The following is a 25,731-nucleotide window of genomic DNA, read 5'->3' on the forward strand; positions in this document are numbered from 1 at the left end:
GCTGTCGTGAAAAGTTTGCAAACCGCTGCATCCAACTAACACAGTGACCTTATACGCCCCGGATTTGAGCAGACAGACGCAGGTGACATCCAGGAGACAGCGATATGGCATTTCCCTTCATCGGCTATCAGCATCTTGGCGTTAGTACATCAAAGCCGCTGTTTAATAATGAGCTAACTCTGCCTCTGCTGTCAACGACCGTTGTCAGGGCGAAAGGTCAGTGAGGGAGGAGAGAGGTGGAGACCCAAGTTTATCTAGGGCAAAGCTGACATGTTGGAATCGTACCACAAACAGAGGAGCATTGAAACAATCCTGACATTGTGTATCCGGCTGGTTGTAATGCGATATATCTCTTTGAGTCATGATCTATAGGCGAATCCCATAGACGTACTCAAAGGGCTTGTGTATACAGGAAGGCTGACTTTTGATCTGGGTTTTGCATATTCATTTCTTCTGCCTCCGGGGATGGAGCGAGGTGATGTGAATGACATATTGTCTATACATCTCATTCCGTGCATACTAATATGAATGTATTTACTCTTATGTATTGAATGCAGACTGTAATCTGTCCCTATGAGATTTAAGGGTAACTGCTGCAAAGTGTTGCTAACTCAAAAGATGGGTTCTATTCCTTTTTTAGCCAAATGAATACTGTAATGAAATCCAAAGCCAGTATACAATTCAGTGACAGAAGTAGACTGCATTTACTTTAAAGGTCCTATATTACGCAAAATTGACTCGTGTGAACGTTAAGTCACATTATAATGTTGTTACCTCATCAAAAACATACCTGGAGCTGTGTTTTGGTTCATTCACACATGTTTGAGTAACCCTTTATCACCTTTTGGGCAATTCCAGGGCTGAAATCATTCATATGATTCTAGTGAAGGTGTGTGGAGATTAAAAGACACAGTGGAGCACTTCCTGTATCACCACTTGACATCACAAGGTGGAATGGAGTATTTACCGTTTCAGAGAAAAACTCAGCCTAAATATGCAGTGTTAAACATGTGAATGAAATAAAACACAACTCCAGGTATGTTTGTGATGAGAAAACAACATCATGACAAAGATCAGAAAATAGCGTAATAACCAGCTCTTTAACCATAACTTTTTAATAAAACTGTAATTCTCTGAGTAGTTTCCAGACACTATCCTTTGCTTGTACTTAAGTACCCACAAGTCTACAAGTGACATTACATGATTTGAATATTATATATTAAAATACCATCTTGAGCATCTTACTTACTTCCCCCAAATACTTGTTTACGCTTACTTGTGTATTTTATTAGACCACTACTTTGAACTTTTTGTGATGACTTTATCTCATCCTCCTCCCATCCTATAGTGAAATACACTTGGATCTGTGCCATTGGTGGAAGCTAACTAAGTAAAAGTACTGTACTTAAGTATACATTTTAGGTATCTATACATTACTTTTAATTTTAAAAGTGGATACTTATTAGTTTTACTTCACTACATTTCAGAGCAGTACTTTCTACTCCACTACATTTTGAACAGGACTGAAAAGTGAATGTATTTTTTTTTATTGTTTGAGACCTGCAGAAAAGGCTGAGGGTTTATTTTCACCATGTTCATAATTTGAGCTAAAAATATACAAATAAAAACAGCTAGAAAAAAAGACAGATTCAATTGTTTCTGTTCAACACAAATCTTTAACAAAATCACTACATTTGAAGCTTTATAAGACCTTAAAATCTCCGTTAAATACTTTTACTTTTTACTCTTCAAGTACATTTTTAACGCTAACAATTTTACTTCAGTAGATGCGTTCATGTCATATTTTTACTTGAGTATATTTTTGCTTCGGTATCTGTACTTTTACTTAAGAAACAAAACTGAGTACTTCTTCCACCACTGATCTGGGGGTATAATTATTGTTAAAAGGGGATAAGACGCCAACTGTGCTAGGCCATGTGCTTATGTTTTCCAATGAATCAGATAAGAACGAGTAAACTTTCCAAGAGCTAAGCGCCAACCTTTTTAATTTTTTATTAATTTATTTAAAGTTTTAATATTTCCCTGATCACACAATTGACCAGATGTGCAAACAGCATACTGTATTTTTACATAGGCTAGAGATGCATGAATAATGTTTTCTATCTTACTTTTTGCTATCTTTTGTTTGTGTTTTGGTGAGTCACTACTGCACTACTCTAGGCAAGGCAAAGGAAGTCAATTTGTATAGCACAATTGGTACACAAAGTAATTCAAAGTGCCTTACAGAATAAGAAAGACATTAAAATCACAATACAACAAATCAAAACATAAATAATCATCCTAAAATTAACATTAAAAGAGACAAGCGCAGAATAAACATCTTTCAGACATATGCACAGTTAAACAGAACCGTTTGGAGCCTGGATTTAAAAGTCAAGGTAGAGGCCTGTCTCATTATAAATCTTTTAAATACAATGAAAGTGTAACTGTTTCCATAGGTTTCACTCTTTGTTGTTCTGATTCTGTTCCTTTCATTCTCCCAATGTTCTGTTTTGTCCATGTTTATTGCCATCGCACAGCAGACTATAACTGCCATCCACCTATTGAAGTTTTATAGAACAGAAAGACAAGCCTCAGACACTATTGCACAGAAACGCCTATTATTGCACACTAGCACTGACACTCCAGATGAATTTTAAGTAGCGCTGTGAGTTCTTTTCTTAGTTCTAAATATACTCGTAGATACTAATATTCATATATAGTTTCAAGTTATGTTTCTGTCAGTTGTTTTATACTTTATGTTGTCATGCCGTAAGTATCAGTAAAATTATTTTCCTATAGACACAACTTGTTTGGGAAGAGAAAATATATTTAAATCCACTGACTTATAGATGTTTTTCATTTAAGCTGTTTGTTCTTATAAAAACACAAAAGATACACCAACTTCACATTTCTACATGAATTTTTGTTATGTTATATTTATTATACAAAACCCCATCTTATCTCCTTGTCTATATATTTCAATCATTTAATCTATTTATTATTTACTTTCATTTATTCTTGAATCTATAAACGAATCAAAGAATAAATACTAAAATGATGAGGCATTTCCTGTACACTCTGCATCTATTACACATTTATTAACGGTACAGAACTGCGACCAGTGCGAAAATAACAATTTCCTCCGTCCTTGTCTCATTGATGGATTACTTAGCTGAATTTGAAGCCTCGTGCGCCTGGTGCCTCTTTTCTAAACCGTGTCCAACGCACGATTTCCTTTATTGTAAACAACAAGGACGAGCGTGATATTTGAAAAAATACAGATGCGCTACCGGTGAACTGGGGGCCACCAATCATTTGTAGTCTGTACCCAGAGCGCCTTTTGAATCCCTCCTTCTCTTCCCACCTCTTCAAATCTATTGGCTGCCGGAGGAGCAGCGACAATGTTTAATGCACCATGCGGTGTCCGGAGTTCAGTCAGTGAGAGGAAGCGCTCCGTGTGCTTAGGGCGACTTTACGTGTTGGAAATACCCAATAACCCAACTGTGCGTATTTATTCTCGCTTTTTCCCTGACACCTTCAGACGGACTCGTGGCTGGACGCGGGCTCGTTGATGGTCACATTCTCAGCTCTTTTTGCGCTTATACTCTGTATATGGACTTTGAAGGAAGAGGACAGCGGACAAGGACAAAATGCCACTATTCCGGATTCTGTGTGTCAGCGCTGTTACGCACGCGTAAAAAGCGTTGACCGCTATCTACCATTATACTTTGGATTAACCTTACTGGATTTTCACGCTTTTTCTTCTTCACGCCGTGTTCTCTGTGAACAGTTTCCTTTTCTGAACAGCGGTGAGTCACTGCAGGCTCAAGGCAAGCCGCTGCATCCTAATCAGACAGCGGAGAGGACTTCAGCTCATTGACATTACAGTCATACTTTTCTGGAGCACTTTTTTCCCTTTTCGCTGCGCTGCACTGTAGCCTGTGTGTGCTGTGGGAGGCGTGTGGCTTCCCCCGTTCACCTGCGGAGAGGGATACGGGTGGTACCTCTACAGAAAGTGGTTACAGGAGATGAAACTCTCCTTGAATCCACACTGGAGCTGACTGACTGTTCACACACCGTTTTTCCGCGCCTGCATTCCCTCTTTTGATTTGGTAAGTTGCGTTATTTCATGTTAGATTTTCTATTTGTGTCATTTTTACAATCTCCCCAATCCCTCATGCGCACGGGTGCAACAGCTTTTCCCAACCACCGCTGAATATCACAGTGAGAGACAGAAAGAAGGCAGAGGAGAAAATTACACGGCTGTGCTGAGATGTTGGCAGCTCATTTTCTGAATTTTTATAAGGCTCATTTTAAAAATCCGGATTAGGCGGATTTGTTAATGCGTGTAAGAAGCTCATTTTATACACAGTTATTCAAATACCCAGCACAATAGGCCACCTTCACTTGTTTTGTAAGCGTATTATTAAAGTTCCTCCCTTCCAGTCGCAGTCAGCATCATGTGTGATCGGATCGTTATCCCGCTCGGGTCAGGTCATTTGTGGCACATTAGAGAGAGCGACAAAAAACAAAACAACAAAGTGTATTTTATCCCTCTGTTTGTCATTTTCCACGTTGTAAGGCGAATCATTATTTCCCCATGCATCAGGCAGCGCGCAGTGTCTTCCCAAGGTTAACTAATTGACAAGCTCCCCCCATAATTGTGGAGATGAATTACACATGAGCCGTGTTTCATTTGGGCTCAGCGGTAGATCTGGTTTCTCGCTGGCACAACGGCTAATATTGCAGTTTTTATGTTTGAGCAAGTAAATGGCATACATGCATTAACTAAATCCATCCTCTCCCCCCTGTGCTCTTCCCCTGTAGGTGGTGTAAGTGAACGTTGACAATGACTATTCTGTTTGGAGCCTGGATCGCGATTATTGCTCAGATGAGTCGAAGCACCCAGTTGAATATAAAGTAGGTCTTCAGCACCACAGATTGCTGGAGGAGAGAGGCGCAGCAACGACAATCCACAAATGCCAAGTCCTCGGATAATGAACAGAACTATTTATATGAGTTACCCAAAATCAGAAGGAGACATCAACAGGTCAAAACACGAATAAACACGAACGGACTGCTAGAGCTTTTACAACGTGGGGATGTATCTTTCTATTTTCTTTTTCCTTCTCCTGTGGGCTCAAGCCCTGACTTTAAAAAACTTGAATTACTCGGTCCCTGAAGAGCAGGGACCAGGAACAGTGATTGGGAACATAGCCAAAGATGCCAGGCTGGGACTGGAGCAGACGGGTCAGGGAGGACAGGGGAAGAAAGCCAACTTTAGGGTGCTGGAGAACTCTGCACCTCATCTCATCGACGTGGACCCTCAGAGTGGACTGCTCTACACAAAGCAACGCATCGACAGAGAGACATTGTGCAAGAGGAATCCCAAGTGCCAGCTGTCCATGGAGGTGTTTGCAAATGACAAAGAGATATGTATGATCAAAATAGATATTCAGGACATCAACGACAACTCCCCAACTTTTCCCTCGGATCAGATTGATATTGATATTTCTGAAAACGCTGTGCCAGGGACGCGTTTTCCACTCACAAGCGCGCACGACCCAGATGCAGGGGAGAACGGACTGAAAACCTATCAGATAACACGTGATGACTACAATCTCTTCTCCCTGGAAGTGAAATCCCGCGGGGACGGCACTAAATTTCCTGAATTAGTGATTCAAAGGCCACTAGACCGAGAGGAGCGGAGCCACCATACTCTTATTTTGTCTGCTACCGATGGCGGGGAGTATCCCAGATCAGGTACCATGCAAATAAATGTAAAAGTTATCGACTCCAATGACAACAGCCCTGTGTTTGACCAGCCCTCTTATGTGGTAGAAATCCCTGAAAATTCACCTCCAGGCAAAGTGTTGATTGATTTAAATGCCACTGACCCTGACGAGGGCAACAATGGACAAGTGGTGTATTCTTTTAGCGGCTATGCCCCAGAGAGGATCCGGGAGCTGTTCTCCATAGACTCCAGGACCGGAGTCATAAAGATACAGGGTGAAATTGACTATGAAGAGAGTCCAGTTATTGAGATTGACGTCCAGGCAAAAGACCTAGGTCCCAATCCAATCCCAGGTCATTGTAAAGTCACAGTAAAAGTGCTCGACAGGAATGATAACTGGCCATCTATAGGCTTTGTGTCTGTGCGGCAAGGGGCGATCAGTGAAGCGGCTCCTCCGGGCACCGTCATTGCACTGGTGAGAGTCACTGACAAAGACTCAGGGAGGAATGGCCAACTCCAGTGCAGAGTGCTTGGCAATGTCCCCTTTAAACTCGAAGAAAACTATGATAACTTCTACACTGTGGTGACTGACAGACCTTTGGATAGAGAGATGCAGGATGAATATAATGTCACGATTGTTGCTAAGGACAATGGGCTTCCTCCTTTGAATTCAACAAAGTCTTTTACAGTAAAGATCTTAGATGAAAATGACAATGTTCCTCGCTTCACAAAGTCTGTTTACCTTCTTCAAATACCTGAAAACAACATACCCGGGGAGTACCTTGGTTCTGTTCTGGCCCATGACCCGGATTTAGGGCAAAATGGTACAGTTTACTACAGCATAATAAACTCAAATGTGAGTGGTGGAGATGTTAACACTTATGTTAATGTGAATGCTGCTAATGGAGCTATATATGCAGTGAGGTCCTTCAATTATGAGCAAATTAAGTATTTTGATTTTAAGGTTTTGGCTAAAGATGCAGGGTCTCCTCATCTTGAGAGCAATGCAACTGTCCGCATCAGTGTTTTGGATGTGAATGACAACATACCTGTTATAGTTCTGCCTCTGCTTTTGAATGACACAGCCGAAATCCACGTCCCTCGTAACGTTGGCGTCGGCTACATCGTCACTACAGTCAGAGCGGTGGATAATGACTACGGGGAGAGTGGGAGACTCACATATGAGATTTCGGATGGTAATGAGGAAAATCTTTTTGAGATCGACCCAGTGACGGGGGAGGTGCGGACGGCCCACCCGTTCTGGGAGGACGTGAGCCCAAATGTGGAGCTTATCATCCGCGTGTCTGACCACGGCAGGCCTACGCTTACGGCTGCGGCTCGGCTAATCATCAAAGCCTCCAATGGACCCCTCTCTGGTGGGGCCCCTCACGTTACAGACAGACAGAACTGGGACATGTCTTTGCCTTTAATTGTGACTCTAAGCATTATATCTATAATGCTTTTAGCCGCCATGGTGACTATAGCAATCAAATGTAAGCGAGAAAACAAGGAAATTCGAACTTATAACTGTCGAATAGCAGAGTACTCACACCCACAGCTGGGCAAGGGCAAGAAAAAGAAGATAAACAAGAACGACATCATGCTGGTGCAGAGCGAGGTGGAGGAACGTGATGCCATGAATGTGATGAATGTGGTAAGCAGTCCTTCCTTGGCCACCTCTCCCATGTACTTTGACTACCAGACACGCCTGCCACTCAGCTCACCAAGGTCAGAGGTCATGTACCTCAAACCCACTGCCAATAACCTCAGCGTGCCCCAAGGCCACGTGGGATGCCACACCAGCTTCACAAGCCCAGTCACCAGCACTACAGACACACCTACTAACCGCATGTCTATCATTCAGGTAAGACAAATTGCACTTTTCTTCACTCCTCACTGTTTTCCCATCACTATCTGAACCAAAAAGCCTATTTCCTCTATCTGCTGCTAGTTCTGTGAAAAAAGGAGAGGTAGAGAATATACAAGGGCAGGCAGAAGCCCAGAAGCGCAGAAGCACAGAGAGAGATGGGTGGAGGGAGGGGGGGCAGAGGGGGCATTAAAAAGATTAAACATTCTGGTATGCACTGACAGCCACACACAACAGTTGTGCTCAAAATATGTCACCGCAGCCTTTTGTAATCACTTCCCCTGTCAAAATTTCATTAGTCACCCGCTCATTGGAGATTTTTAGATAATCTTTTTGATTTTGTAAGCTGGGCATTGTGACCTCGGTTAGTGTTCTAAACAGGCAGTTCTTCGAAATGCATTTTACTATTATGACTCTACTTTCTACTTGCATGAGAACCATTTCTGAATTACACTTGCTTTAGTGTTGTTTGGTGAGAGTCATGTGGAAATGGTTCATAGCAGTTTGCCTAGGCCTGTCACGATGGCACATTTTGAACTACTGAGGCATACTGCGATAAACGATAATATTGAAACTAATTGATTGAAGCACTTTAGTAGTTAGTTTATGAGTTAAAAAAATATAAAGATGTTTATAGAACATAAAAATACCAAAAAGTTCCCTTTAAGTGAATATAGTACTCATAGGCCTAATTGAAACTTAAAACTTTATGCCACTAGCAGTACACAGTACACACTACAGTAACAATAATGCAAGATAATCCCACCAATTTTTTTTAAACAGACGGTCTCATTAAGAAGCCTGAGGTGCAACATATAAATCATAGACGTCACTTTTTAAACCATTTACAGGTCAAATGCTACTGTACCACAACAAAAATACACAAAATCTCCACACTTTTACAAAGAAAATGTACACATGATAAATATTGAGCCCCAGAATATATTGCTACCGAACGATAGGTTGATATAGTCATTTTTGTGACAGGCCTAAGTTCATTATAAAATTACATTGTACTTTAGAATGACATCAGAAGTCACTGGAGTCATTGGATTGATAGGAAATGCGTTATTATCTCATATTAGTGTTTTGGATTGAATGCTGTTTCCATGTTCGCTCACTGTCAGTACTCGTTATGCCCTTTCAACTGTTCATTCATATGAGTTGCGATAATCTTTGCAATCAAGGGAACTGGTTAGTTTATAATTTATAGGCATGCTGATGCTGTAAAGCTTGCCACGATAACACGTTTTGAAGTGCGATACATTGCTGAAGTAAATACAGAAGATAAACGAGAATATTGAAACTCATTCATGCACTGACACAACAACACAAGAGCAGATTTAACCCACAAAAAATATTCAAAATCTACAATATTGTTAAAAATCTTCAGCTGAAATAAATAAACAGCACTTGGTTTGTATCTGTAATGAGTCATAGAAGTTATTAATACTGCCTTTTATCGATACAGTGATTATCGTGACAGGCCCAGATGCTAAAATTCTAATGGATAACAGAACCAATTGCATTCTTAACACTGGTTATTGAATTTGACCCTACTAACGAGCATGGCCTTAGTTGGAAACAGCACATTTTGCCTTCTCCTGCCTGCTTCCCTGCCTCCTGTTAATGATATCATATGTTGCACTCTGTGGCGGTAACGTTAGCATGCCGTGTCCTAAATAAACCCTCCTTAATCGTAGTTTTAATCCTCAGAGATTAGCCAGATTGCCTTATTTCCGTGGCTTCATTGGCCGTACTTTGGAGTGTAAGCCAGCTAACGTGATAACTTCTCTGTGTCTTTGGCCTTAAGCTCATTAAAAGTCTGTTGTGTCAGACGAGGATTATGGCTCGCTTTAAGACAGTGCCGTGTAGCTCCGCAGATGTAGACATTTACACCAACGTGATCTGTATTTACGTTATTGCTCCTCAACTCCTGAGTGGTCCTTCTATAAAAGCAAGCCCCGTTTTATTTTACCTTACCCAAGCTTCAGCTAACATTTATGACTGTGTGAAAATAGCATCTTGTGTACGCTCTGATTTCGTGTCGCTCTTTGTATTGTGTTGATTTCAGCCTAATTTAGCCCAGGTTTTGTCATAGTTAAGTATTAGGTTAGCCCTGGTTCAGTGCTGGTTTAGTGTATTGGTCATTGATTGGTAGAAATAGAGCTGGTTTAGTCCTTTTTCAAACATTTACATGGTTTCTCTACATATTTTTATCGTTGTTGTATCTTGAGTTTTAACTGACATTTTAAAGGTGCCAATTTGAGTACTTTTCACCATTCTGCTTTGAATTGTTGAATGCTATAGCGACAGGGCTCATTTCCATCACTCTAAAACCCATGGTCTGGTTTAGATCTGAGGTAGTTAAAATACAGACATTTGAAGCTATATATTTTGGTGTGAAATTGCTAGCTCTTGTGTACTATCTGTATATAGCACTATCCTTTTGGTTGCATTCATATTCCCTACAACTGTTCTAGTGGTAATGAGGCTCAGTCCAGTCTGTCCTGGCCCCTGCGTTTCCACTGGAAGGCTGTGTGACGATGACTGTGATGAAGGCTGACGTGTTCCCACCAGGGGAGCCCGTCCGCTGTCTGTTGTTCCCACTTTCGGTCTCTGCCTCTGCCTTTGTGACGAGCCAGCTGCAGAGGTCAAAGGTCGACACACAGACCGTTGGGCTTCCTCATCACAGGGACACACTAATTGCTGCTCTGTCATGCAACATGTTTCTCTGTTAACCAGGAATTGAAGGGATTGAATGAACTCTAATAATAATAATAATTGTATTTTTAAGATATTTATTGAATGTATATAACTTTAAAGGTGCACTGTGTAACTTTTTCTGGTAGAGGGTCCGCCACCTGCTCATCTCAAAGACATATTACCGTTTTGCCTTGATTATTCCGCAGTATGTAAATACATTTGGTAATCACAAAAAGTGAATGGTCAGGTCTATGAAAAATCTGGTCTATTTTCAAGTTTGTTTGTTTTTTTAGCTATAAAACACCTGTAATTGAACAAATGCAAGGTAGAAATTTTTGAAGAGATTTGGTAGATTTCACACAAAGAGTTGGCATTGTCAATAATAGAACCAAAAAGTGGAATTTTAATATGAGCTCAGTCCTTGTTAGTTGTTGTTAGTAGTTTTAGTTTAGTGTTTTGAGCAAGGCAAATTGTTGAGTTTACAGTTTGTTATCTGTAGGTTTATTTAATTTTTTTCACCAGTAGATGGTAGCTGTGAAACCCGTTCCCCCCTCCCCTCACCTGGCTTTTGTTCTGACTCACCTGTGCTTGCTGGTCTTCTACTATCAAGCCAAAGCTGACCCATTATCAGACAGCAGCAATGTAGATAACATCTAGTGGTGACAGGTGAGACAACAGCAGGGTGGGGTCAGCCAATCTAATCATATATGGTGGCCTTAATGGGACCCGTAAACTCAAAATCACCTAAAAACTGATTTAATCCTGAGAATTTGGTTTGCTAATGCTGTATTTCCTTTGGTGTTTCTATTTGTTTACATCGGAACTCGAACCAATATGGCAGCAGGTCCCGTGTCTGCCATTATCTTCAGCCTAAAACCCCTGTAATGATTGTGTTGTAGCTAAAAACACCATTAGCTTTTGTAACAGCACCCTGGACAGTGGCTGCTCCGACAGTTAGCTTGGCTTTAAGTTTCATAGCAGTGATAAATAAGGCTACGTAATGCAGCTGCGTAGCTAATTGTGTCCACTTCCGTTTCAGTGTCCCAAACAGACACTCTGCTCGTGTCATGTTTACATGCCAGTCCCCGGTGCATGCGGCCACTGGGTGCTCTATTGTATTATTCAACATAAACCTGTGTAGAGGGAGCTGGCCAGAGGCATTACATTTCCTCTGAAGCTGCGGAGAAGAGGATCAGTTTTCCTTCTGGCTCTCTGATTGTGCCGGCTGTCTTTCCTTTGGCCTGGACAGTAAGTAACTTGAGTCCAAAGTGAGTGGCTATGGGAAAAATGTCAGGAAACAAAGACAGAATTCCCCTCCCATCGATCCCAAGGCCTCTCAGCCCATCTGTCACCGCCAGAAGAGAAGGTTAAATAGGAAAAATAAATACAGCCATGGATGAAGCTGGAAGTGCATAACCTGTCTATATACAGTCACACAAGGGCACCTGAAGCTGGAGTCCTTCAAATAGTGTACACAATACATGGCGAGGTGTTGGTGGTAGTGATGGCAACGCATCAATTGACATCAGATCTTTTCAAAGCAGCAAGTTCTGTATAAGAAGTGTGCTGCTTTTAAAAAATGCTTAAGAAACTAGACTAGGAATTGGTGAGCTGATGTGAAAGACTGAAACGATATTATTTGTTTTTTAGATCATTAGGATACAACACTTTCCGTTCTTACACGTCTCTACAAAAACAATGATTAACTTACGTCAAACAGTGTAGCTAAAAGAGATTAAGTAGATCTGATAGTGTTTTGGATATAGAAGAAATGTACCCAGGATTGGCTTTTTTTGTGTGATATGCTCTTTATTGTAATCTGTATAAAAAAAACCCTAAAAACTATATAGTATATTTCAAATTACCCATGATCCTACTAAAAATAATAATCTTCTTCTTTTAATTTGTGAAGTTGGTCTGTGTTGTCTATCTCTCGTAAGTGTTTTACCCAAAACAGCTCCACTGCTTGCTACATAACTATTTTATTAAGGCTATTGTAACTGCTTAAGTGTAAGACTCATGTTTTGAAACGATTTGAAAGACTGAGTGATTGGAATAATTTCTATTTCTCTTCTCAGTAAGTGCTTCAAAATAGCTGGTTCTATTTGAGCTCATTCAGTTTTACTATTACACTTGTATTGACAATTTGTAAGTTGGGCAAATGGCACAGGGGTATAATCCCAAAGACTGTATCTATAAATGGACATAGCTAACCTGTTAGCCGCCGCGTTCCAAATAGGAGGTGAGCATGGGCGTGCTTCCGACTCCATTGACTCAGGCTCCAATTCGCTTTACATGGAAAAACCGTCGCCGCTCTCTCTGTAGCTGCTGCTGTCAGGCTCGTGATTTTGATCTTAAAATGTTCGTATTAACCCACTCTACATCATCCTCCTATATTTATTTTGCTATTGTGTCTGTACCTTAAAATATAAACATTCATAACAGACAAATCAGCTGCCTTCTTTCCCTGAGGTCGCTCCAGCTAACGTTAGCAACAGGTTTGATTGACAGCATTGCTAAGCTGCACCACTGATTTAGCAGGGAGCGGGCGGTGGGAGGCGTTATCTTCAACAGCTTCGTTCCGGATTGGCTCTTTGGTTGCTATGATACTCACGGCCGGAATTCCTAATATGCAGCTCAACTCCAAATTCGCCCATATAACTTCTAGCCTCGACGAGCTTCATTTGACTAGAGCCGAACGCTATGGGTGATGTCACACTCAGTTAGTCCACTTCTTTATACAGCCTATGCTGTAAAGTGAATATGGCACCCACTTCACCTCACGCTAGAGTCTTGAAATCGCTTCAACAATAGGAAGTTAAGTTAAGCCTCAGCGCTGTGACCTCCGCAAGTGGACTTGTTCTTGTTTTGGTGGGAACATGTTTTTGTGTATGCTGTCCTCTTCGTCACCTACTCCGAGCCAGCAGCAGCCTGCAAACTTCAGCTCCGCTCCACACTGCTGCTGTCCCTAATGATGTTTAATAGTGGTATACACTGGTAGACAGGCACGAATCCTCGTTGGGATGAAGGGATGGAGAGGGGGATGAATAGAGAGGGAGAAGAGAGGGAGCGGGAGAAAGAAAGAGAGATGGGAGAAATACAATGAGAGTGGGAGAGAGGAGATAGAGGGTTTGTGTGAGAGAAAGGGAGGTAGAGCAGAGGGATAAAAAGAGAGAGGGAAAATGACGGTGTTTGTGTGTGAGAGACAGGAGAGAGAACGGGAAAGAAAGAGAAAGAATAGAGATAGGGAGAAAGAGAGAGGTTGTGTGTGTGTGAGAAAGAGAAAGAGGGAGAGATATATGTAAATAGAGAGGGATAAAGGCAGAGAAATAGAAAACAGGGTAGAGATAGAGGGAGAAAGAGATTGAGGGAGATGACAACGATAAAGAGATACAGAGAAAGGGGAGAAATACAATGAGAGTGAGAGAGAGCAGATAGAGGGTTTGTGTGAGAGAAATGGAGGTAGAAGAGGGATAAAGAAAGAGAGGAAGGGAGCGATAATGAGAGAGAAAGAAGGAGAAGAAGGAAGAGGGAAGCGGTACAGTGAGAGTGAGGTTGTGTGTGTGAGAGAGATAGAGAAGGGGAAAGAGAAAAGGAGAAAGAGAGGGAGAGTTATAGATGGAGAGAGAAAGAAAAGGAGGGTGTGTGTGTTAGAGATGGAAAGCGAGAGAGATAGAGAAATAGAAAGGGGGATGAGATAGAGGGAGAAGAGAGGGAGGGAGAGATAGAGTGAGGAAAAATACAATGAGAGTGAGATAGAGGATTTGTGTGAGAGAGGTGGAGAGGGAGAGTTGTATGTAAATAGAGTGGGAAAAGAAAGGGATACAAATAGAGAAATAGAAATCAGGATAGAGATAGAGGGAGAAAGAGGAAGAGGGAGGGTAGAGGAAGACGGAGTGTGAGCAAAATGGGTTGTATAGAGAGAGAAAGAAAGAGGGAGTGAGAATGATGCAGTTAGAGGGTGTGTGAAAGAGAGTGAGGGGAAGAGTGGACATGAAGCAGTGAGAGAGAGAGAAATAGATTGTGTGTGTGTGTGTATGTATGTTTGTGTGTGAGAGGGAGAGAAGGAGAGGAAAAAGAAAGGAGAGAGGAGGAAGCGTAATAATGTGCGTAGGTCTGATGGCCTTATCATTGTCACCACAGTGCTGCAGTGGCTCAGTGGAGGACCGCATTTCATTTGTTCACAGAGAATTGTCGGATAAGAAGACGAATGATGCGTAATGATACCTAATTCTGCTTAAGGCGCTGAAGGGAATTACTTAGCCAGGAATCAAGGTTACAACCAATCTGCTGCAGAATTCCTCCAAGCAGCGAGACAGCGTTTGCCTAACTTTCTTGCCCACATGTCTACAATGCTTTTTATTGTTTGTACTGTACCCCGAGCAGCTGCGCCAAACCTGCTTCACAACTCCGGTCTTTGAAGCTGCCCCTATTGTAATCAGACTTCCACTTTAGTGCTATTACTTCAAAAACAGGTCATATTTGTATTGTTTTGATTTGTTTTGATGGGGCTTCTAATACGAATATGCATAAAAGTGTTGGTAAATGCAAGAGATGAGGATCCATTGACATGCATAGGAGAGGCAGACTGAGGGTAGCAGATGGCTATAAAAGCGGCCTGTAGGTGGCGCCTCCCTGCCTTTTGTGGTGTGGTCGTGTGGCAGCAGTGTCAAGGAGAAAAGGAGAGCGCATGGGGGTGCTGACTTGACATGACAGATTTTGATGTAGATGATGTACAGTATTTAAACGAAATGTATTAATGGAGCATGAATAAAGAATTTATAATGAACAGTTTATTACGATGGATTTAGGATTAATAACTGGTTCATTAATACCCTAGCTCCTAACCCTAATCTCTTAATTAAGTAGTGATTAAGCTAGGATGACCAGGTTTTCAAAATTCAACATTGGGATACACACGGGTTGGAATGGTTGATATAAATGAAATTGTTGATGCTTTTTTTTTGTTTTTGTCTCTTGAGACATTGTCTGAGACATTTCTTGAATAAATAAATCATTGATTTTGGATAAATCTGCAGGGACAGGGGACACAGGGCTCAAAACTGGGACTGTCCCTCGTCAATATGGATTCCTGGTCTTTGTATACTAAGCCTGAATCATTCTTAATTAATTTGTTCATTATGAATTAAAGGTACAGCAAGCAACTTTGTGAAGGAGGCACTTCTCCTGCATGATTCCATGGATACAGAAGAACCATACTTTGGAACAATCTCCACAGAGATAGACACATTTAAGCGCAACCCTAAAAAGTTACGTAGCGTTGCTTTAAGTCTGGAGATTGACCGATGTGTTTTTTTTCATCATCGATGTGATACCGATTGTTTAGAATCCAGAGAAAACAATGGCTGATAAGATCTGCTGATATTTTTGAGCTGATATGTAGGGCCAGTTTGGATTATTTTCCGCAAATTCTGTAATTGGATTTACTACAAACTCATTCACCTGTTTTACTACAGACCTATTAGAGAGCTGCGTGGTCACATTTTATGCAGTTATCTCTTTGCACTTAAGTGTTCAAATAAACCTTTATGTGTACTTTTTAGGCAGCGGTTGGCCAAAACTAAACATCGGCCTCGCTGGAGATTTAAGGCCGAATGCTGATACACAAAAAACCCACAACAATATATGGGTCTATTTCTATTTAAGTCTTTCTTCATGTTTAATTTTTTTTTACCAATGCTGTAAATAGTGCAGTTATCCTAAAGTTTGACCCTTTTTCCCAACTCAAAGCTAAAATATATTGTGATTTGGTTCAAAAGAATTCATCCCAACAAGAGAGTCAAATGAAGACAATTATTTTATAGACAGATACATTTTTCTTGCCAACATTTTCAAATTCAAGTACCTATAAAACCGTTAGTACATTTAAAGACCAGTAGTGCGTGTTTAAGTGATGCGACTAAATATTTCATTACTCTTAAAATACATAGAACTATCCATTCTTTTGATTTGTTTAGGTGTATAAGTATAACCATACCAACAATGCAGCTCTAGCAGATGTTTGAGAATAGATTCTTCCAGGAATGGCCATACTCTGCATAATTTAGGGCGATTCGTGTGTATGCGTGTGGGTGTGAAGTCATTGTGTATTCCTCTGGTGTGATTTAAGCCTTTAGCTGGCAGCCTCCGTGACAGAGCCCCTCTCTTTACGAGCGTGACAATCTTGCATTTGTCCGAACCTTGAAGCACCCTTCCTCCAATGAGCACACAAACACTCACATGCAAACACCGAATTTAAAGCTAGGCCTTGTTTTTTTGAAGGTTTCTGGCAAAAATATATGGTCCAAGCCGCTGCCATAGATTGTTAATATCGTTGTTTTCTTCTTTCATCTTTATAACTGCTTTTTCCTCCAAACAGGTACAGCGACAATAGCTCAGTTAGTAGAGTCCTCTGATCCAAAGGTTGACAATCCGAATCCTGTTCTTGACATAAAACATCACTGGTAGGGCAGTCCAGCTATGCCTGTTTTGAAGAACGATACAATTTAAGCTGCAGAGGGGTGAATCAGTCCCTTTTATTGCTACTTATAAGAGACAATATCATTCAAAAGGCCCAAGCTGCAACTAAATCAAAGAAAGAACCAATAATCAGCCATAGAAGTTATTTATTCACCCCTCTACAGCTCTAATGTAACGGAAATATCCCAAATCTCTGAACTTTTACAAAGAAAAAGTACACATGATAAACATTGAGCCCCAAGATATAGTAATTACTGTGACAGGCCCAGCTTCAACAGATAAATGCTGTTGTTGTGTCCTTGGGCAAGACACTTAACCCACCTTGCCCCAGTCTCTGCGTACACTGGTGTGGAGTGTGTGAATTGATAAGTGGTTCCTTGATTTGTGCTTTGAGTGCCTTGAAGATGGAAAAACGCCATATAAAAACGTAAAAAAAAAAAAAAAAAATTATACAGCATACACAGACCACAGTATTTAGTTGTTATTTTGGTACAATTGTTAAAACCCAAAATAAACTGGATTAATGTGGAATTACAATGACATTCTGTTGAATAGAAGCTAAAATAATTGTTGTAATTTTTTTCCAAAGCATCTAAAACCATTGAACTTTGCTCTTATACTAATTAAATTTAATCACAGAAATCAGTTTTAAAATCAGCCTTTACATGACAACTCTTTCATCTCTTTCAACTCTTTTTGTTTTTTTGTTATTCAATTGAACTCAGTTATGGAAGGTCTTAAAAAACCTGCAAAAGCTTTGTTTGCCTGTTTCACAATGGCATCCTCTTCCCATATTAGCGTTTTGTTTTAAAGGTCCGCTGTTTTCTGGTGTAGAGGAATGTTCCACAGTATTGTATTAAACTTATCTTTCTCTATGGGGAATTTCACAGTGCCCTTTAGCAGCAAATACATGATAGATACACTTAATGCCATACTTTGAAACATGAGGGCAAAGCAAAAACCTTTCCATGGGTGCCTTTACATACGGCATCTTTAATGGTCAATGGTCAAACACCAGCCTTCATTTGTAGGAGTTGGAATCTCAACGCCAACTTATGGGCCAGTAGATCTGACAGCTCAACCAGTGACGTTTATGTCGAGAGCGGGCCAACCTTCGGATCAGTAGACAAACACTAAATCTTACTCAACAAAATGTGATCAAATTAGGTCAAGTTTCACATTAACTTTTCCCTTAAGCACAGTTGAAGTTGTTGACTCTTTTATCCCCATCTCAAGCTTTGGCCTGGACTGGTTCTTAATAGGCTTACGGGTTCAAGTCTTAGGTTGGCCTTTGGGGCATGTTTTCATATTTTCAAACAGACCTTCTGTTTCTGTACATAAACACGCTGCATTATTAATATCCTCTTTTATTTCTCTTTCTCTCCCCAAGTTCCTATGATAAAGACAAGTTCAAGATGACACTTAGTTGTTGCTCCGGGGGAATGCTCACTCAATTAACATATCTTTATCTAAGCAAGACGAAGACTTCTTGACATTGGCTGCTCATTTGTTGGGTGCCTTTGGAGATAAATACATTTACGCAAATAGAAACTCATGTCTGGAAGCGGCTGCGAGCAGAACAAGCCCGCACACCACCAAACTGCAGCTATATTTCCCTCCCTCTTTCATTAATAAGTCATAGGGTTTAACAAATCAGAGGAAAGCGGAGGATGTCACAATAAACATCTGAGATCAGGCTACATATTTATGAACAAGGGGAGGACAAGGGCACAAGCTGGGAGTACATGATGCAGGGTTAACTTGCAAAATGTTGTTAAACATGTGAACAGATGTGGGTGGTACAAACTGCATACATTTACTCCGACTTTTGTTTGAAGTAATAGTACTCTTACTCAATTAAAAGTTACTCTTCCCACTGTGAAGAAGAGATTTAACCATGTTATAGTTGTTTGCTTCTCATTCAACCTCTGAGTTGTTTTTGGAGTGATTCGTGGATGTTTGCACAAACTTTAATCACTTTTAAGATGCCATATTGCCGATCAAGCCCCATTTTCAGCTCCATTCTACAATTTTATTTTCTTAATTAATGATACATGCAGGATTTGGTAGCGCTGCGCAGTCATTTTCGTACAAATGAAAAAAAAAAAAAGCTATCCATAGGTCAGCTTCAATTGGGCGCCGCAGTTTTCTAATGCGCAAGTGAGTGGACTTGTTTCATTTATTAAGTCATTTTAGATGAATATTGTGATTTAAAATATGCAAATTATAACATAATGATCACGGGTACCATAAATTATAGCTATATAGCAAACGCCAGCACAATATAATAGTTCTCCCAAGTTGACAATATGAAAAGACATATTGCCACATTTTTGTGGCATGTCCTTTGAAAACACCAGATTTTGTGCATTATAGGGTTTTATCCTTCCATTTACATCAACTTCAAGTCATGAAACAGATATTATGTTTTGACAGTTACTCACACTTGCGTAGTAGTCTCCCAAATACTTTTTACTCGAATAATCTCTTGGACTTCTACTTCTTCTTAATTTGAAATAATGCTACCATAATGTTGAATACATTTTTTTCTTCTCACCCACTTCTGTGTACAAATTCCTGTATTCCTGTATGTACAGTGTTTTCTTCACATTCACAATCTTTTAGTGTAATATTTTAACTTGTTTCACAGCACCAAACATTAATTTACTCATTACAAATATTAAACTGAACATCTTACATTTACACAATTAATATTACCAGAGCACAGAACACTTTTCTGAGATTGCAGCCAGTAAATGAAAATGTTTTATTCATCGCTTCTCAAAAACCCAAGTAACCCTGATAAATAATGGAATATGAATGTAGCCCCCCGACTGTGCGTATCACTGAACTATTTAGCCTGGCCACAAACACATACTGTGCATATTTACATTGTCCATTCATGCTCTGATTTCATTTGGCTAACTGCTTTCTCAAACTGGTAATATTCTGCAGGCTGGAATTTCAATTTATGAGTCCATGCACAGCAGCAGACAGGATGTGAGGACACAAGTTGACCTTTGCGACGGTCCGATTGGCCGGAAACATTAGGCCAATTTGCCGGGCTCAGATGGAGACAGAGTATTGGACATGGTATGGGCTTGATAATGAGGTCACTGATGGAGTGACAGTTTCTACTGTTATATTCTACTGTTTTCTTTTTGTTTGTAAAGCGTCTTTGAGTGTCCTTCCTTCTTCAGCTTCCTGCTTCCTCTTCTTCCTTTTTCTTCTTTCTTACGTCTTCCTTTTCTTCTTCTTCTTCCTCTTCTTCTTCCTTCTTTTTCTTCTTCTTCCTTGTTCTTTCTCTTCTTCATCCTTCTTCTTTCTTACATCTTCCTCTTCTTACTTCTTCCTTCTCCTTTCTTTAGCAGAGCTCAAAGTGGTGTTCATCTACAGTACACTCATGGGGGCAGATGGAGGATTTTTAGACAGCGTGGATAGTGAGGAGGGCTCTGTGTTCAGTGAGGGAGTGGCAATTAGTGCTGCACCTGTGGGAGGGGACGTTAGTGCTACACCTGTAGGGATGGGCTGGAGCATGTGACGCGAGTGTGATTGTATTGGATGATTTTGCACATCACATTCTTTTTGAATGACAAATGAAACAGAATAGATATATTGTTAAGTCATAATTGGCCCGCCAAACGTGACCAAATTATATTAAAATAATTAAAATAAGTATGGGTAAACCTTGTTCAAAGCTTTTTTGCTGTGTTTACTTAACTGAAATGTAAAAAAAAAAAGAATTATTAATGAATTATTAATGTAATTATGAGCCTTACATGTTACAGGCCAAATCTCTAATGTAATGTGTGTGTGTGTGTGTGTATATATATATATATATATATATATATATATATATATATATATATATATATATATATATATATATATATATATATATATATATATATATATATATATATATATCCTGGCCCGGCCCCTTTGTCAAATTTTAGAATGCATTTTGGCCTGTGTGTCAAAAAGTTTGCCCACCCCTGAAGTAGACACTCCACCGGCTAGACGCCAGACATTGTTCCCTGAGTTAGACTTAAATATTTTATGTTACAGCGTGGTGTGCTGTTGTAAAGATTTGGTTACTTTAAAAGGGATCAGTGGCAAGTGTTTACAGATTAGGGCTGCACGATTTTGAAAAAAAAAATAAAAAATTGCAATTAGATATGCAATTTGCGGATTCTGTTCTGAATGTACACTGTTAACAACTCCAAGAGTGCTAACGGTCAAAAGAAGACTAAACTAATACTAATACAAGAATCACATGAATTTCAGAGGATGTTTGTACAGTGCTAATCTACAGGACGACAGACGATATCCCAATATCTAAATAACTGTTGCCTTTGCGATTTGAAAATGGCATCCGATAGTTATTCTCACAATTTCTGATACTATAGTTGAAGCTTCCTCAAATACTTTTTACCCCTACTTGAGTATTTTGGACTATTTTGAACTTTTAATTATGATATTATTTTGAACTAACATATAAGTCTGTCTCTATTATTACTATATATATATTTTGGGGTTCAATATTTATCATGAGTACTTTTTCTTCACAAAAGTGAGGGGATTTTGAGTATTTTTGTTGTAATACAATATGATTTAAGCTGTGGAGAGGTGAATAAGTCCCTTTTATTGCTAATTATTGGTACATTCAATTATTGGTACTAGCATTACATTTTTTCTTAACATGCAAAATCTTCTTTAATAATTCCGCTAAATCAAAATGTTATTTTGATTGCAATATATTCTACAGCTACTACAGGTCTTCTCCAACTTTTGTATCCAATTTCCAGTTGACAAAGTTGTTGGCCCTCTGAGACTCAGTGTAGCGTTTCATCTGCCTTATTCATGTTTAGGTGTGCCCAGCTCACATGTACCTGCTCTACCTCCAGCTGTGTTCTGAAGCAGCAATGGCCTTGGTTCCTTTAGATTGGAATGGTCTCTCCTTTGGGTTACCTGCCCCCTGAGGGCTCTTAGTCGACTCCCGGGGTCCGCAGACTTAACACTTTACTCGGCGGGGGGCTGTGATGGGATAGAGACCGCTGACCTCTCTGTAATGTACACTCAGATGCACACAGCCGTATTTCTTTGAACTGCAGCAGCTGGGACTCTTTGCTGTAAATCAAACGCATAGAAAGTCAAACAAAGTGGAACTGGCTCTGTTGTTCCCTGGCTCCAGTCCAGCTCCTGAGTAGAGGTGGGCGATTGTGACAAAAGTGAACACCTCCATTTTCTTTGGCTCATCATGATGGCACTATTTAGACAAGATACAGGCCTTCGAAATTGTGCTAAAATGTGCCTGTAAATATCTTTGTTCAGGTTCGGGTATCACAATAAATTTGGCTTGTACTAGTCCTTTGCAGTTTTTTTTTAACTTTTAATTTCAATCGGCAACTTAAATTTTTTTTTTTTACCAGACAATATAATCAGTTGCCGGGCAAGTCCACAATGAACTCTCTTTGTATTTTTATCCCCACTCATTACATGTTTTTGTATAGTCTTATAGCTTATTTCTGAAGTAAATACAGACGATAAACAATAATATTGAAACAAATTTACGCCACTGACACAAAAACCCAAAAGGAGATTTAAACCACAAAAACGATTCTAAATCTACAATATCGTTAAAAACCCATCAGCTGCAATAAATAAACAGCAGAATTAAACACCTAAGTAGTTCATTTGCATCTCTAATGCGTCAGAAATTATTCACTCAACCTTTTTAAATCTTATCATATAGCCAAAAAATAACCTAAATCTTCCCAGTAGTGCAAAGGAAATCTACACTTATACACAATATATTGAAGTCAATATAATAAATATTGCGATAGGCCTATTTTTTGATATATATGTTTCACCTCTACTCCAGAACCTTTCTTTCCATCCCCTGCGCCCCTACAGGCCTGTGTTACCGAAACAACTGCAAAGAATGAGTTATGCCCACCGCTTTGCACCTTCTCTCTCATTAAAGTGGAGCCATGATTTACACCCCTCTGCTCCTGTACTTGTCCTTGCCTTGTACATTCTGAGCACTTCTTCAGCCTCATCTGTAACGTGATTAATTGATCTCTGGGACAAGCCGCCATTTACTCTTTATTTTCCGCAAACTTCATGTCACAACACGCTCCCTCCCTCCTGTTTACCGTGCCACCCGGGCTGCACTCGGCCAATGCGGAAACTGCGATTTGCATTGCAATTCGAGCATGAGTATTCTGTTAAGTCTATAATCTGCCTCCGCTCAGTTTCCACACTTTTGCATATAATATTAGTGAGTTGGAGAGGACTGAGCACTCGATAAGGACAATGAAGAACATCTCGTGTCTTCTCCGGTTGCTACTTATATCTATAGCACAGTTTGAAATCTGATTCTAGAGTCTGCAGTGCTCACTAAGTCGGCTGGGGATTGGCAGCCTCTGTTTTGCAGCGGTTGGTCTGTGTTTATGGCAACAGAAAAGCAAACAAGACGGCAGCACTCACTCAAATGTTATTGCCAAAACAAAAAGCTAAAATCTAGCAAGTGTCAAAGCTTTTTCAGTATGTTCTCACCATGGGGGGGCATGGGCAGGGAGAATGACGATAACGGGATTGGAAACGATATAGCTGGCCGATGTCATGCTTTTGTGGCCTAATTGATGCACTCGGATGGCATCATGCTGGGATTGTGTCTTTGGTTGGAGTCTTTTCGAGGCATCTTAAGGATTCAGATCAATGACAGCTCTCTCCGTTTTCATATTGATGTGCCCTCTCTCCGTGGTGTGTTTCATTATCTCTCCTTCTGAGCATCACTTAAAGAAACAAATAACATAAAGAATGGAACCTGCCTGGCTGTAATTTGTGCTGATTAATCACAATCAAATCGAAACTGGTAACTGGTAACTGGTAAATTTAGTGGATGTAAGAAGAAGTATCATCATTTCTTCCACAAACAACAAAATAACCTGTTTTATTATGTATATATGAAAAAAACAAAAACAAAACTAAGCCAGTAGTTTAGATCTGTACCATAGACTGTATATATACATGGACATAGCTAACCTGCTAGCCGTGATCATGGGCGATTCAGGCTCCATTGTCTCTGGCTCCAATTCACTTTACATTGAAAAACTGTCACACCTCTCTATGTAACTGCTGCAGTGACCCTTGTCATTTTGGTCTTAAAATGACCATATTAACCCGCTCTACTTGATCTTGGTATTTATTATTTCACTATTGTGTCCATAAATGAAGATATGAACATTAAAAACAGACAAATCAGGCGTCTTCTTTTCCAGAGGTCGCTCCATCTATCGTTAGCAACAGGTTTGATTGACAGCATTTCTAAGCTGCACCACTGGTTTAGCAGGGAGCGGGTGGTAAGAGGCGTTATCTTCAACAGCCTCGTTCCATATTGGCTCTTTGTTGTTTTGATTCTCACGGTTTGATTGGCAGCATTGCTAAACGCCCGCTCCCTCCTAAACCAGTGGTGTGAGCGTGAAGGTGTGTTACCTTCAACAGAAAGGCTCCTGATTGGCTGTTTCATTGCTATGATACTTGCGGTTGGAACTCGCACCTATAGCTGCTAGTCTCGATGCTTCATTTGACTGGAGCTGAACGCTATGGGTGATGTCACACTCCACGTCTTTATACAGTCTATGATCTGTACAAACATGTTCTGAAATGTGATTCTTGTATTAGATTTTCAGTTCATATTTAAAATCGCATTTAAAATCTGAACTTTGGACAGAATGCTATTAATAAACCATTAATTGCAAATCTAATTGCAATCACACTGCAAATTGTTAGATTTCCACTCTTGCTTGGACTTTTTGTTTTTTTCCCCTCTCCCCTCGTGCATGTCGTCGCCCATAAGCTTTGCAATTCCTCACGTTCCTGACAACCCAAGCCCAAATTCATAATGATGAGATTATCTTGTCAACAGTAGCGAGTGTATATATCTGCTGTATTGATCTGCGTTGTCTTAATAAATGAAGTAGCACCATGGACGCATTCGGTTCAGTGATAACTCTGAACACAGCTGGCTATTTATGCCACTTGCTCTCCGTCAATGCTGTAGAGATGATGGATTGAGCTTATACATTTGCCTCTCCTGTTTCCTTGTGGGATGGGGTAGGAGAAGCACCCCACCCACACACACACACACACACACACACACACTCACACTCCATCCTCCCCACCCCCCCGTCTACCAATCTCATTTCTGGGCACGTCTTGTTGGAGGTCACGATGACATGCTGAGTCGATGTAGTCCCGGGCGGAGTCAGGAGAGACTGAGGAGCTGCCGGAGGATGAACCGATCCCACGATGTGCGGCACAGAGAGCGTAGGTTAAGATTAGTTGATCCACAGTAGTAACTTTAATGCTATCCTCAAGCAGCGCCCGCCAGCCAATTGAATGTATCCTTTATTGTCACAGCAGTCAAATTTCAAACTTGATTTTTTTTACGAAGGATAAGGCTTGATACTGAATACCAGTTTCGATGCCACAGATGTAATTTTTAATAGAAAATGTAAATAGTTTCTTAAATATTACCATATTTTTGTGATTTTTTTGCATACTTCTAATGAGTTTCTAGTATCTGGTTTTGATACTAGTTTTAGGGTGCATTTACATTTGTGACTGGTTTAGTCTTGGTTTGAACCCAGTTTAGTCCTAGTGAAGACTTGGTTCAGTTCTGTTCTAAGGTTAGTCCTAATCTAGTCCAGGTTTGTTCAGGGTTTAGCCTCAAGTTAGTCCCAATATTTATGAGGTGAAAGTGAAAGCATGAACACAAACTTAATTTTGGTAATGACGATTTTGTTTATTTTGAGCATTGGTCTAGGATCATATTTCATACTTGTCCAAGAAAGGGAAAAAAAATGCATGAATACATTTGAATGTATCTTATATACAATGTGATGCGTATCTAAGTATTTTTTCTAAACAGTAG

The 25,731-nt window shown here is 40.2% G+C and overlaps 1 protein-coding gene across 2 annotated transcripts in view; it reads left to right on the top strand.

Moving 5' to 3' along the window:
* Positions 1-3,440: 3,440 nt before the first annotated feature.
* The window catches only part of pcdh17 (protocadherin 17), a 97,617-nt gene continuing 75,326 nt past the window's right edge, over positions 3,441-25,731 (top strand). For both annotated transcript variants that reach the window (XM_033985889.2, XM_033985898.2), the window contains exons 1-2: positions 3,441-4,115; positions 4,831-7,601. In XM_033985889.2, the coding sequence (XP_033841780.1) occupies positions 5,106-7,601 (2,496 nt within the window). In that variant the 5' untranslated portion in view covers positions 3,441-4,115; positions 4,831-5,105. The remainder of the gene's footprint in view (positions 4,116-4,830; positions 7,602-25,731) is intronic.

This window comes from Periophthalmus magnuspinnatus, chromosome 3 (genome assembly GCF_009829125.3).
Source record: "Periophthalmus magnuspinnatus isolate fPerMag1 chromosome 3, fPerMag1.2.pri, whole genome shotgun sequence".
NCBI classification, from domain to species: Eukaryota; Metazoa; Chordata; class Actinopteri; order Gobiiformes; family Gobiidae; genus Periophthalmus; species Periophthalmus magnuspinnatus.